At 50.8% G+C, this 14,326-nt stretch overlaps 5 protein-coding genes across 5 annotated transcripts; 2 read left to right on the forward strand and 3 right to left on the reverse strand.

Moving 5' to 3' along the window:
* Positions 1-158: 158 nt before the first annotated feature.
* SEPMUDRAFT_127012 (uncharacterized protein) lies at positions 159-703 on the forward strand. The gene is made up of 2 exons (XM_016902115.1): positions 159-316; positions 376-703. The coding sequence occupies exon 2, from the start codon at positions 450-452 to the stop codon at positions 603-605; it is 156 nt and encodes a 51-aa protein (XP_016759606.1). The 5' UTR covers positions 159-316; positions 376-449; the 3' UTR covers positions 606-703.
* A 194-nt stretch (positions 704-897) lies between these two features.
* SEPMUDRAFT_157507 (cytochrome P450) lies at positions 898-3,462 on the reverse strand (the record flags this gene model as incomplete). Its single annotated transcript, XM_016907738.1, has 3 exons — positions 898-1,510; positions 1,604-3,154; positions 3,241-3,462. 3 exons carry the CDS (start codon positions 3,460-3,462, stop codon positions 1,253-1,255), a joined length of 2,031 nt encoding a protein of 676 aa, XP_016759607.1. The 3' UTR covers positions 898-1,252.
* Positions 3,463-4,058: 596 nt separating this feature from the next.
* Positions 4,059-5,657, reverse strand: SEPMUDRAFT_150404 (Metallo-hydrolase/oxidoreductase; the record flags this gene model as incomplete). Its single annotated transcript, XM_016906153.1, has 1 exon — positions 4,059-5,657. A coding segment is annotated over one exon (1,295 nt), but the record flags the coding sequence as incomplete, so codon positions are not given.
* Positions 5,658-6,187: 530 nt separating this feature from the next.
* On the reverse strand, positions 6,188-8,660 carry SEPMUDRAFT_164978 (dihydroxy-acid dehydratase; the record flags this gene model as incomplete). The annotated part of the gene is made up of 7 exons (XM_016908141.1): positions 8,627-8,660; positions 8,267-8,572; positions 7,873-8,183; positions 7,590-7,816; positions 7,508-7,539; positions 6,724-7,457; positions 6,188-6,624 (listed from the first exon to the last, which is right to left on the reverse strand). The coding sequence occupies exons 2-7, from the start codon at positions 8,365-8,367 to the stop codon at positions 6,188-6,190; spliced, it is 1,842 nt and encodes a 613-aa protein (XP_016759609.1). The 5' UTR covers positions 8,368-8,572; positions 8,627-8,660.
* Positions 8,661-10,524: 1,864 nt separating this feature from the next.
* On the forward strand, positions 10,525-13,308 carry SEPMUDRAFT_150405 (uncharacterized protein). The gene has a single exon (XM_016906154.1). The coding sequence runs from the start codon at positions 10,644-10,646 to the stop codon at positions 12,528-12,530; it is 1,887 nt and encodes a 628-aa protein (XP_016759610.1). The 5' UTR covers positions 10,525-10,643; the 3' UTR covers positions 12,531-13,308.
* Positions 13,309-14,326: the final 1,018 nt, after the last annotated feature.

The following is a 14,326-nucleotide window of genomic DNA, read 5'->3' on the forward strand; positions in this document are numbered from 1 at the left end:
GAAGTGAAGTGAAATGAAGGCTTCTATTTTTCTTTTTTTTTTCAACTCTACTTCTGGAATTCTAGGGTTGTGTTGTTGGGCCCGATGTTACCTAGTGGTACTTTACTAAGGTCATGTCTGATGGTTACCAGGTATGAATATGTCAGGTAATTTGCTTTGGCTTACTCTACAGAGAAGTCACGAACATCATGTCAGCTCTTGCCTTTCTTTACATGTACACTCTTTATTATCTGAAACCAGGGAAGTAGCCGCTCCTTCTCTCATCCTCAATCCATCTCTTCCCAGATCAGGTAGAAATGGATTGATTTTCTCTTTACTATTATCATCAACATCAACATCACATCCATTCCAACCACACATCACACCATACAATACCTCATACAGCACCTCATCCATTGCCAACACCCCCATCCTATCCCATCCCCACCCCCCAATCGCTCACCACCCAAATGTCCCACCCCTTCTCCTCTTCCCACCACCCACACTCCACCACCCCAGAAACCTCCACTACTCGCCTCCGCCGCCTCTCCCTCGAGGGTTACTACGACACACCTCAAGCCACAGGAACTCTCGCTGTACCTATCTGCCGAATCCCCGAAGTCTAGGCGTCATGGGAAGGGACGTTGGAACTTGAGAGTTTTTCTGGGGAGGAGTGGAGGTTGTGTGGTTGCGATGATTGTTGTCGTCGTGGGTCGTCGTCGTCGGCGGGGGAGGCGTTGGCGGGGAGGGGGAGGGAAGGTGAGTTTTTTTTCTTGTGTATGCGGGTTGGGAAGATGTGGTTGAATGTTGTTTGTTGACTTGAATGAAAAAAAAAATGAATAGGGATGGCAGGAAGCTCGCGGGAGAGACTTGAAGAGTTTGTGTCTTCTTTGTCTGCTACTCTTGCGATTCCGGAGGAGACGATCATGTTGATGATTAGTCAAACGCCACGTTCTTCGCGATCTGCGCCAGTAGCTCTAGCGGAGGTGCCATTGCATTGGAATGAAGGAGGAGAAGAAGGTCCTCCACGCCGGATGGTTTCCCAGGACGATATGGCTCGGGCTGATCAGACATTTTCCCGGTTGGGGGGATTTAACGACGGGCAAAGAGAAGAAGTGGGTGCTTCCTCTGGTTCAAGGGGAAGGCGGCGCCCACGCAGCCGTGCTGAGAATCTGGCTCGACAATTGGGGATTCCGTTTCCGGGGGCTGCTCCCCGAGATCCCAGACGGCGGACCCGAAGAGTCAGTGATCTTATTACTCAACCAGGGGGAAATTATCTCGGAACGAATACGGGGACAACGATACCAAGACCATTGCGAGGGGATGGAGTACTACCACCGCCGCCCCCGCCGCCGCCGCCAGCCACCGCGGGATCGGAAGAGGAGCGAGATGGGTCGGCGCGGTAGAGGTAGTTGGTGGATAAGTTGGGGAAGTTGGGGATGGAGAGAGGAGGGGTAGGATGGGAGTATTTCATGGTGGGAAGGGGGAAGAGGATTATTGTAAGGAAGGGAAGAGAGGAAGTGAGAACTGTCTTTTTTGTGAGAAGAGAGAAGAGAGAGAAATTTGTATTCTTGAGAAGAACAAGAAAGGAGTATGAGAAAGACTACGCCCGCCTCCTTCTTACTCGAAGCGTCGCCGTCGCAGGTGGCATCCCCGTTCCTCCCATTTCTCGATTCGCCGGTCTTTCGGGCAATTCTTCCACTTCGTAGTACATGACCAGATATGAAATCAACAATTTCAATTCCTGCTGCGCGAAAAATCTCCCAGGACAACTATGTCGTCCCATCCCAAAGCTCAAATTATCCTTTCCCACACTCGTCATGCTCAGATTTTGCAATCGAAGCCATTCTTCTCTCTCCTCTTTTTCCTCTTCTTCCCTTCTCTTCTCATCCTCCCCCTCTTTTTTCCCCTCCAATTCTCTCTGCATCCTCCTCTCCCCCCTCCTTCGCTCAAACTCCTCCCTCGGCCTCGCAAACCTCCACGCATCAAATTTCTCCGGATCCGGAAACACTTCGGCATCATGATGACGATTCCACGAACATATTCCTATCGTCGCTCCCATTGGTACAGAGAAATTTTCTATGGGATCGAAAAACCCCGAGGGGTGGATGACTTGGCGGGTTGTGAGGGAGGAGAAATTTCCTTTGCGCATGCTTTCGCGGAGGATGGAGTCGGTTAGGAGGAGGGTGTTTAGGAGGGGTTTGGTGGGGGGTTGAGGAGGGGTTGTGGTTTGGGAGGGGGGGAAGATTTTTGAGGCTTCGGAGCGGAGGTGGGATTGGATTGTTGTTGGGGTGGGGGGGTTGGAGGAGGAGGAGGAGGAAGAGGAGGAGGAAGAGGAAGAGGAGAAAATGTCCAAGAGGGCATTACTGCCTGTGATGAGTGTCGTGTGAATGGTGGCGAATTCGAGAGCGAGAAGACATCGTACTGTCCAGGAAATGTCTAGAGCCCAAGGTTTATTTTCTGTTAATGCGGTGCGGATGTGCCAGGTGATGTAGTCGTCTGGAATGACTTTTCTCTGATGTTTGTTTTTGGATGGTTGCTGTTTTTCGTCGTCGGCTTCATGATGAGAAGAAGAGTCTTGTTTTTCTTCTTCAAGAATGTCTGCAAGACGTTGTTCAATAACAGGTTTCATCACCCGACGAACCTGCAAATAATGATACCAATTCGGCAAAGCAACAATATTCATCACCGGTTCCAACAGCGCCGGAAGGAACGTATTCGCAATAATGCACCGAATACAATCTTCCGCAAACGAAACCATATGCCCCAAAAGTCGAGAATCTCGACACAGAGGCAAACCGATCAAAGTCCGATTACTGACCCGACAAGCAATCGTCGTCATCATCGCGAGAACATTCACCTCTTTCCACTCGCTCGTCACTTCACTTCCCAGAAGTTCATCCATCGTCACGCGAAGTTCATCAAAACTCGTCGGTAAAATGTCTTGAAGTTTGCGTGGTAAATTCGTAACGAGAACGTGTTCGTGGAATCGGATTTTGACGAGTTCGGGGTCTGTAAAGGTGTATTTGCACGCGAGAGAATCATAGTGTGCTTTCCAGGCACTTAGGATGGTTTCGGGTTGGTCGTTGTAGAGGGTGAGGCGGGAGTTGGGGATGATGATTTGGGGTTTGCCCGTGATGGAGGGCATGAGGAAGGATTTGTTGTGTTTGGTGTACTGTTGCGATACCCGTCAGCTCATCATTCATTCATTCAGTTTCTTCCCTCCCCCAAACAAAAAAAAACCAACAGAACAAAACTAACCTTATTATACCCCTCCGTCAACCACTCACGCGTATGCGAAGCACTCATCCAATTCGCATACGTCGTCGCACCAAATTTATTCGATGTCCTCCCTACCCACGGCAAATCCGGATAATCTTTCAGACTTCTCGCTCGAGCAGATGATACGACCAGCGCGACCACCAAGCCCATCACCGTGACTAAGACGGGATGTTGGAGGAAGAGAAAATCCAATAGAGCCATTTTTTTTTGTCTTTTTCCGATAAAATGGAGGTTGGGATGCGATGGAAAAAGAAGAAGAAGAAGTGTATGTACACGACTACCACGCAACAGCGGTATACTTTGTTATATATATCTTAAAGGTAGTCCCGGATCGATTCCCTTCCATGAAAAGCCCCACGAAACCTTCCACATGCAGGAAAATGTCTTGTTTCGGAACGGAGGCTTGCCGGGACTAATCGGCAAAAGCTTCTTTCTCTTTCTCTCTTCTCTCCTATTGATTGGTTAGCATCTTGGTACGCTTATTCGCCTAACCTTTCCTATATGTACTATAGATATACTACTAACTTTACTATAAGGTACAGGTTTGCAGGTTGCGCAGGTAGTTATCAGCTGTAGGATGATCTTTACTTGATTGTAGCGGAGGAGGGAGGAGATACTATCTTACCTTACCTTACCTACCGTACCGTACTACCTGTATCTATACCATACTGTATCGATTTTGAAAGGGATACAAACAGACCTGTATACAAGGTATCAAGTGTGATGCTTTAAAAATGTTGAAATGTCGTGCTTGAGTTATATGTATTACATGTATTACATGTATTACGGGTAAGGTAGTACTACTTGTGTTACTCTACTTGTGTTGCTCTACTTATGTTACTCTACTTGTGTTACTTATTACAGTAATTACCTCCTCCTCCTCCTCCTCCTCCCCCTCTTCTAACAAGGTGAGTTGAGGAGAGGCACGCGTGACCGATCCTTTGGATTCGGCTTGCATCGGATAGGTAGTCTATCCTATCCTATCTAGGTAGGTAGGTAGGTAGGTAGGTAGGTAGCTTCCTTCATTACAGCTCGATAAATGGCTGTCTCTAGTATTCAGTATCCACAGCTCCATACCATACCAAACTCTCCATCCCCATACTAAAACTCCCTCTCCTCCCCAATCCCACAAACCTCAAACACTCCCTCCTCCAACCCCTTCCACTGAATCGCCTCCCTCAACAATCTCGGCGGCTCCATAACCTCCTCATCCGTCAAAACCCACGTCCCCCAATGCATTCCCAACGCTCTGCGACACTTTGTTTCGACAAAAATTTCCACGGCGTCGAAGGGGTTCGCGTGCATGGGTGACATGATCCATCGCGGGGAATAGGCTCCGATGGGAATGAGACCGAGATCGAAGGGGCCTCGATAGGAACCGATTTCGTGGAAGGCGGGACAGTGGGGGAGGTGAGAGAATTTTTGGGCTTCGGAGGTGGGGGTGAGTGGTGAGGAGGGTTTGGGGATGGAGCGATAGCCTGTGTCGCCGGCAAACCAGACTTTTTTGTTGCCGGAGGTGATGGACCAGGAGGACCAGAGGGTTTGGGCTTTGTCGAAGGGCGTGCGGGCGGCCATGTGTTGACTGGGGAGACAGGAGATTGTTGCGGAGATTTTGTGTTGTTGTTCTCTTTCTTCTTCAGCAGCAGTAGCAGCAGTAACATTATCAACATTCTCATCAACATAATCCCTCTCCACCCCCAACGAAATCTCCACATCCCTCTCCTCCCACCAATCCAACTCCAGCACCCTCGCCTCCTCAAATCCATTCTTCACAAACCACTCTCGCACCCCCAACGGCACACAAAACACCACATCGCCCTTCCACCGCTCCCGAATCTCCACCAACGTCGGATACGACAGATGATCATAATGACAATGACTAATCACCACCACATCCACACGCGGCAAATCTCGCACCCCGCACGCTGGAGGCGTATATCGTTTTGGCCCGAGAAAACTCAACGGCGAACAACGCGGTGTGAAAACAGGATCGAACAAAACTCGTAGCCCGCCTGGGAATTCCACGTAGAAACTTGCGTGACCGAGCCAAGTTGTACGCAGGTTTTTCCCTTTTCCTCCTCCTCCTCCTCCTGCTCTTGAAGATATCATCCCCTTTTTTACCCTCTCATCCCCCCCAGACCCCGGCTTCAACACATTCAGCAACCCCCCCGGATCCGCAGGAGAAGTTTCCACAAATTTCCTCTCGCCCGTCAAACGTCCCAAAACTCCCCATTTGAAAATCTCCCACATGTTCATGTCGCGCCATGAAGGCCATGGGTTGATGAAGCCTTTGCCTTGGGGGTTGTGGTGGGCTTTGAGGTGTGCGGTCGGAGGTTGCGGGGAAGGGTGGGGAGGTTGGGAGATGGAGATTGTTCGTGGTGGTGGGGGCGGCATGGGCGGTGGTTTTGGGGAGAGGCGGTTGAGGTGGATGGTAGAGGAAGAATGATATCGTGGAATAAGCTGGAGCTGGAGCTGGAGCTGGAACTGGAACTGTGATGACTGTCGCTGTCGTTGTAGGATTTGTGGGAAAAGCCGCATGTGCCTCGAAGAGGCGAAAAGGTTCATGACAGGAGGAAAAGGAAAAGGAAGAGGCTTGGAAAGCGTAGTATTGGGATTAGAGACATGAGAGAACAAAAAACAAAAATTGTACTGTACTGTATGTACTTTCGACGCGACTCTCAATGGTAAGATGCCAAATGATTCGGGTTTTGGGAATCGGTCAAGCTCCGGGGATGGGATCACGCGTCGTCATTCACTTCATTTAGCGTGTTTTTTTTTTGGTTCGGATCTTGGCGAACAACTCTGGTTCAAGAGCATTGTACCTCCTAGTTAACAACAGACAAAGACAGAAAGACTGGAGTTTTTTTAGAAAAAGAAAATGACGAAGAGTATACAAGAGGACAGCAAACTGTACAAACAGATAATATCACGCAACACCTCTCGCAGTCAAAAAATCAAAATCAGCCCCCTCCTCAGCCTGATTCACAGATTTTTCATATAACCCTCTATACCCTCTCTGCGGCTTCACCATTTTCTTACCCTGCAAAACCTTCCCACCACCACCACCAGTAGCCTCCAACGACGTCTTTCGTCTCTCCTCGATTCTCTCCGCAATGACTTGATCGCTCACATCCATCTCTAATAATCTCTTCTCCAGACTTAATCGAATGATATCGCCCTCTTGCACGATCCCCAATGGAGAATCTATAAGGGCGGATTCGGGCGAGATGTGGAGAACAATTGTTCCACCGGCTGTGCCACTCATTCGCCCATCTGATAATCGCAACATGTCGGAAATACCTTTGAGTTTGCGAGGGATGGGGATGACTCCTGCTTCGGGCATACCGGGATGACCGATGGGACCTATATGGAGTGTGGTCAGCAGATTAACATGATAACACGCTTTTTCTTCTTTTTCTTCTTTTTCTTCTTCTTCTTCTCCCAAGGGCTTGATTTTCTTACCGATTCCTTTCAACACCAAAACAGAATCCTTAGTCACCTGCAGCTCTTCACTATCGATTCGGTTCGCCAAATCAACCGTATTCTCAAAAACGACTGCAGGACCAGAGAATTCGACGAGTCTTCGATCTTTCGAGGCAGATGCTTTCATGACTGCGCCATTGGGAGCAAGATTGCCATAGAGGACCACGAGAGCCGAGTGAGGATATAGAGGAGCCTCCAGCGAGCGGATCAATTCCCTCGAGTAGGGAAATGTCTTGAAGGGCGTCGCGTCGAGAGTCTCGCCTAACGTCTTGCCTGTGATGGTTTTGGCTTCGAGGTGGAGAAGGGGACGTAGCGTGTGCAAGAGTGCGAACATTCCGCCTGCGTTGTGGAAGTCGTTCATGTAGTTGTCGCCACTCGGTTTGAGGTCCACCAGTAAGGGGGTTTTGCGACCGACTTCGTCAAAGCTCTTGAGGGTGAGTTGGCCGGCGACGTCGGGATGACGGTTGATGATTGCCATGAGATGGACTACTGCGTTGGTGGAGCCTCCTATGGCTTGCAGAACCGTGATGGCATTGAGGAAGGACTCCTTCGAAAGAATGGCTTGTGGTCTTCGCGAGGATAGATTCGCAGCCACTGATACTGCCATTGCCCCAGTCTCTTCTGCTATCCGCATTCGAGCTGCAGAGACGGCTGGTGCTGATGCTCCACCCAGAGGCATCAAACCTAGAGCCGCAGCAACACAGGCCATGGTGCTGGTATATTGTTAGCATCACGCAAAAGCTTCTCACATGGCAAGATTCACCTCGCAGTGCCCATAACGCCGCAAGTGCCGGCCTATAAACAGTCAACTTCAGCTTTGGTGTTGTCCATGTGCTTAGTCTCACGGTCGGTGCCAGCTCCTCATTGATATCTTTGATGTCCTCGATATCCATATCTCCTCGCCGATATGCGGCCCACGAAGATCGACAGTCTGTACATGCGCCCACTCGTTGACCTCGAAAGGAGCCCGGCATCATCGGTCCTGTGGCGAGAGAAATGACAGGCTTATTGGCAGAGATGCTTCCCATCAACTGTGCGGGAATCGTCTTGTCACAGCCTCCTATCATGACGCCTTGTATTTACAGTCAGTTTGCTTTGCTTTCCCATGACCAGATGCATTTGTCTCACATGCATCCAGGGGCTGGGCCTTGATCATTTCCTCGGTGTCCATGGCCATCAAATTCCGTAAAAACATGCTTGTCGGAGCTGCAAACATTTCATGGAGACTGATGGTCGGGAAATCAATTGCAAGCCCGCCATGGAGTTGGATGCCTCTCTTGACAGCTTCGATCAGCTGAGGGACGTTTGCATGGCATGGATTGAAACCCGATCCGGTGTTGATGATGCCAATGAGTGGCCTTGCTAACGCGTCCTCGCCATATCCCGCGGCTTTGATGAATACTTTCCGTAAGAAGAGGGAGAAGTGCGTATCGCCATAACTGACAGCAGGAGGCAGCAGGTCGGTCGTGTCAGTTCTGGTGTCATGGAGGGGGCACGAAATACTGTGAGTAGGTAGATATACCTGGTGAGGCCGCTTCGCAAGCCTTTACTGGTGTCGATGGGCTCGTTCAGATCAAAGTCTCTCAAGTCGTCTGCAGCGTCGCCCGCATCCTGCTCCGCCATGTTGATAATCAGATGACTTGGGGAAGCTACCTATCGACGAGGCCGACGAGGGGCTCAAATTGCGCCATTGAGAGCTCAGACATTGGTCATACTGTCATCAGATGTGCCCGGTGGCATTAGGTACCTCCTCTTGCCGGTATAGACATGGGCACCTCCGCCGGCTGTCGTGAGAGTGAGTACCGAGAGATGGATACAATTCCGCTCGCTTGGACGACACGCGTGTTAGCATAGGTACATGTACCTTACCTACCTCACCTACATTGGTGCACATCAGCTGTAGCATCAATACCAACAATTCACAGGAGACTGGACAGAAGATATCGAGTGGCACGTTGAGATGGCAGCCAAGTGAAAAGGCAACAACTCTGTACCGAGGTGTGAACTGACTCTCCAACACGAAGCTTTCGTGCTGCACCTCGCGTGGCTACCTCCTACCAAGCTACCTTACCACAGTTACCAAACTACCTTCTTCCAACTTCGCTTCCATGATTCGCCTCTGATCGTTTATCTTCTTGGCACACCTCATGGCGAGAAGGGTCAGGCGTACGCGAAGGATCCAAAAAAGCCTCTCGCGTAGGAGGTACCGTTTTGTAGGGGAGGGCCAGACCATATATTTCTCCCCGCCAAAAGGATTCGGAAGAACGAAAAGGGTGTCGGAAGGAGTAGCGCCTATCGCCCTCAAGTGACGACGGCCTCTTGCTCATTTTCGTGTACAACAACGTACCTGGGTATGGACTCTGTTCCACCACTCCAACAGTGAGCACTCAGCAGGTACTGCAATACACGACAGCAACTATGAATAGGTAATATCCAATTTCTGCCCGGGCATACAGCAGGACCAGGGACCAAGTCTCGCCGGTCTGGGCCATATACAAGCAGTACTTAGGGTGGCGGTGGCATAGGAACAATGAAGGTCACCTACCTTACCTTAGGTACTTGTAGCCTCATGACCTCAGCCTCCTATACCTCCAGACCCGAGCGAGGCGCTTTCTACTACCTCCAACCACTACCTCGTAGGAGGTGAGGTAGGTACCACCTCCCTCCTTAGTCGTGATTGACCTCCCATCAAAGGGTGAGTTGCCGGTCGGCGCTCATGTCCGTCTTGGCCGTTTCGCAGTCCGGCCGCCACGCCCGCTGCGGCCAACGGCTTTCTTGGCACTGTTGGCAGCACTTCTACGCACGTGCTCTGCTTCTGCCCAGTGCTCGCTCTCACCCAATGAGAATGTCACGGCATGTCTTCCAGGAAAAGATGGTTGCCTTTCTCGAATCAGTCGAATGCTTGCTTCCTTTGCCTCTTTGCTTGTTGCAAATCCTGCCATGTGGATAATTTCCGTGACTACTGGCTCCCTTCTCCGGTCTCCTTATCGCTGAGATCCGCCTAATGATGGAAGATGTCAACTCTCAACGTTTGCCAGCGAGACATTCGTCGGGGTTATGTCCGGACGACTTCTCATAGGATGGAAGGACGGGAGGAGGTACCTCGGTGAGAGATTTGATGTCGGCCCACACACATAGAGGTACAACATACATCCACCCAGGACCCTCTGTGGGATCTATCATGCTCCATGCAGTTCGGGTGGAGAGAGGCTGCGCCGAGCCGAGCTGTGGCTCCTGCACCTGCATCATCTATCTTGGCCGGAGATGCCTTTTGGTGAAACGAGGCGGGAGGCGAACAATATCAAGCAAATCTCAATCACCTTCCAATCTGTAGGAGGTACCCACCCCGTGAGTATGCCAACCACCCGCCACCCACTACGCTGGCACCAGCTCATATGCTACAGCTGCCAGTGCTGCCAGTGCACACTCATTCTCTCATAGGTATGGCGAGCTGCGCCTCTATGTCCCACACCCGTCTCCAACTTTGATTAGGAACTTGATTAACATGGCCACTCGGGGGCCACCTCACTCCCCTGCCACGGTTGAGACCTGGAATTTCTGTGAGTGCATAGAACTAGCGGAGCCACTGCTTGGCAGAGTGGATCCGGCGGCTGCAAGTGGCCAACGGGTCAGGAAGTGTGCCCGGAAACCTTGACTAGGCACGCGGTGGGTGCTTAGCATTGTGGAGTGGAGTCTATGCCACCTTGTTGTTTGTTGTAGTACCTCCTACCTAACTCCAGTCGTCTTTCTCTCTTTCGATTTCAATGTTGCAATACACAGGTCGACTTTGGGGGGGCTGTGTACTCCTCAGAAGCCTCGTTCCTCACGCCATGTGGTGAGCAGCAGCAGCAGCAGCAGCATCAACAGTCATTCCTACCTATTTCCGCTACCTAGTCGCTATGGCCTGGACTTCTTCCATCAGATATCTCCGAGCGGCGGTGATATGCCTCCTCATCACATTATCACTCCTAGCAACCCTCTATCTGGTTCATCAGCTCGTTCTTCCAGTGATTGCCTTCCTCATCCCGAGCCTGGATCCGACTTTTTTCGACATTGGAGTTTTTGGTGCTTTTCCCCTGGAACAGTACAATTCCTTTCACCTGGGAGGACCGCGGGCGAGACAACTACGATGGCACCCCAGTTGTGAGGCAGGATTGGTTCTTCTGACCCCGAATGGACCTTCCGTGCCTCGATCGGGCCCCATGATACTCGATTCGAATGGGAAGCTGGTCTGGATGTCCGACGATTTCGGTGCGGCGGCGAATCTCAAGGTCCAGAGTTACAAGGGTCAAGACTTTCTCACTCTGTGGTCGGGTGAGAAAGCTGCAACTTCTGGCAAAGGCGTGTACTTTCTGCTCGATCAGTCGTATCAGGTCGTGAAAATGGTCACTGCTGTTGGAGACGGTCTGCATGGCGATTTGCATGAGTTCAAGATCACCAACAACGACACTGCACTCTTGACCGTCTACGACACCACCAATGCTAATCTGACTCGAATGGGCATGGGGAGAGGCGAGCATGGCTGGGTTGTCAACAATATGTTTCAAGAAGTCGACATTGAAACCGGCGAGCTGCTGTTCCAATGGAGCGCACTGGATCACTTTGAACCGGCAGACACCTACATGACCAACCCTTTCGGTGGCTACCGTGAGAGCATTCCCTTCGACTTCTACCATTTGAACAGTGTAGACAAGGATTCGAAAGGCAACTACATCATCTCCTCACGACATTTCCACCATGTTATGTGCATCAGTCCCACCGGCGAAACACTCTGGATTCTTGGCGGTCGTGAAAACCAGTTCGAAGATCTCTCCGATGGACAAGCGACCAACTTCAAGTGGCAACACGACGCTCGCTGGATCTCCGAAGAGGAAGGTATCTTGTCATTGTTCGATAATAGCAAAGCTGGTCCCATGCATCGCGATGCGCCTGAAAGTCGAGTTCTCATGATACAGCTTGATCTGGAGAAGAAGACTGCGAAGCTGGTGCACGCCATGACCTCCTTGCAAGGCATTCTCGCGTCGTCGCAGGGCTCGGCCCAGCAGCTCCCGGGTACCAAGAACATGTTCGTGGGATGGGGCTCTGCCGCAGCCTATTCCGAGTACTCGCCTGATGGAGAATTGTTATGCGAAACCCACCTGGGTGCTTCGTGGTACTACTATTTCGAGCGCATGAAGTCTTATCGATCGACCAAAACTTTTGTCTGGCATGGCAGGCCCCAGGACCCGCCTCAGATTGCGATGAATGGCAATGCACTTTCTGTGAGCTGGAACGGCGCCACGGACGTGGCATTCTGGTCCTTGGAGGGAACTGCCGACTTGGATGTAGATGGTGTCGAGGAGCTGCGCAGCAAGAGCGAGGATTCTGCTGTGCCGCACGAACAGCCCTTCTGGACGGCCCTCGATGTCATCCCCAAGACGGGTTTCGAAGATACATTTGACCTTTCCCAGCTCTCGCTGAATAAGTTTTTTACGCGTTTTCGAGTGGCTGCATTGGACAGTGACCACAACGTACTCCGCGTCTCCGAGTCCGTGACAGCAGTCGTCACGAAAACCTCGTATCTCATGACAAGCTTCAAATTATCCATGATTATTGGCTTCCTCATTGGCGTGCGTTTCGTGTTCAAGCACTTCCGATCTCATGGGCACTTTCGCTATTGGAATGCGCCGAGTACACCAGCTTGGATGAGCTGGCAAGGCCCCTCGGGACGAGAACGGAGCCATAGTCCTGCTGTCTATGAATGGATCCAGATGAAGTGGGCAGCTGCTCAGTCGAGACCTGGTTGAGATGAGCTACTGGAGCACTTAGCAACCTGACTTTGAACCAAAAGACTCATACCAAGCAATTCGCAAGACTGGATATTCAATCATGCGTATTGGCAGTATCTAATACTGTTGGTAGCAGAGCTGATTTGCTCTATCAGAAAGGGATGCCATTCAGGCCGATCTGCAAGAAGCCGATCTCCAAACTCCTGTTACAGCAGTACACTGAGTGCGGGTCCAACGAAGTACAATGCTGCTCGCGCGACACACGAAGCAATGCGAGCTCACCATGAGTTGCCCCGCACAGGACTGGCGGAGCTCTGCCACATACACCCGTCATCTCCGCCGCAACCAGTCCTATCGTGTAGTAGCGCAGACGTCTTCTTTCGTCTTCTCCATGCTGTCGGGCACTTCTCGAACCCCATTGAAAAGTCCTCATCGTACAGAGGAGGGGAGTACCGAACAACGGGGGCGCGGTTATATCATACGACCATGGGAGTACGGAGCTCCCCGTACCACGCGTACCGAAGTACGGAAACTCGACAGCAATGAGACAGCAGTCTTCGCCAGGTCTTTTCACAGCAAGACCAGAGACTTTCGTACCTTCTAACTGCCAGAGTTGACCTCGACTTTTTTTTTCAATCCTGTTGCCACTTGGCTACCTATGTGGTAGATTAGCGATTCCACATCTTCGACCTCTCATCGGTCATGAAGCTAGCCAGCCAGCCGGCCGGCCAGTATCATATCATACCTGATCATATCTTTTATCATATGTCATTGTAATCATCACGATTTCAAAATTCCTTTTCGTCCTCGATATCTCATATCTCTTCTATCTCTCTCTGTCTCTCTCTCTGTCTCTCCTCAGCCTTTTTTTTTTCGTTATTTCTTCCTCTCTAAACACCTTGTCCTAGAGGTACATGTAGGTAAGGTAGTAAAGAACAATAGCCTAGTCTGTTGAGTAAGGTAGGAGGTACCTATAAGGCACACTTCCTACTCACTTATTATAGGGATAGGTATGGTGTGGTTACGGGCAAGTTTCTTGTAGACGGTGGCAAGTGGGTAGTGGAGAAGATGGCGTTATAGCGCAGCTCGCAGTCTGAACGCCAAGATATGGGATCGGTGAATACCTACAGATCTTAAGGCCTTCTTCTTCTTCTTCTTCGCTCGCTCGATACAGCATCAATGCGGAAATATCACCCGAGATCCTTCTCTTGACCTTGAAAATGCAATTCGCCTCGAGCATAATCTGCTGCACGTTGAACATCCCCATCTCGGCACGTCAGTTGAACGTCATGGAGTCAGGTATTTCCATCTCAGTCACCGCATGCACTCTACCGCACGGGCATGCATCGGGGCATGTATCGAGAATGCACTTCCCATATGCGTCTTTTTCGTCTTTTGCTATCCTGTACTGTCCCTCGTACCATCATTAACCTACAAGTAGGACCTCCTAGCCCTGCTCCGCGGGCGACTCGCAACGATATCGACATCGACATCGAAACCAAAAATTGGTAGTTGGATGGCATACATCTCACGCCCCGGAAACTGCTGCCGGCGGCTAATCGGCCCCACCATTCGAGTAAGAAGAAATCACCAGCAGCCGTCCATGTTGAGTCGCAATGGAAAGTGGGAAAGTCGTCACTGTCGTCGTGAGTCGTGACGTGTCGGTGACCACTACATGTATGCATTACAACTCAACGCTATACCCGCTTGGGGTCTGCAGATGTCACTAGGCCTGCGAGACTCGATGGAGCTGGTGCAGGTACAGAAACTCTCCCCAAAATTCTCAACACCTCATGGCAAAGGAGGATTATTAA

The sequence above is a fragment of the Sphaerulina musiva genome (assembly GCF_000320565.1).
Source record: "Sphaerulina musiva SO2202 unplaced genomic scaffold SEPMUscaffold_7, whole genome shotgun sequence".
Classification (NCBI taxonomy): Eukaryota; Fungi; Ascomycota; class Dothideomycetes; order Mycosphaerellales; family Mycosphaerellaceae; genus Sphaerulina; species Sphaerulina musiva.

Coding starts and splice junctions, on each gene's coding strand:
- SEPMUDRAFT_150405 (XM_016906154.1), top strand. CDS start 10,644: ATGGCCTGGACTTCTTCCATCAGATATCTCCGAGCGGCGGTGATATGC.
- SEPMUDRAFT_127012 (XM_016902115.1), top strand. CDS start 450: ATGTCCCACCCCTTCTCCTCTTCCCACCACCCACACTCCACCACCCCA.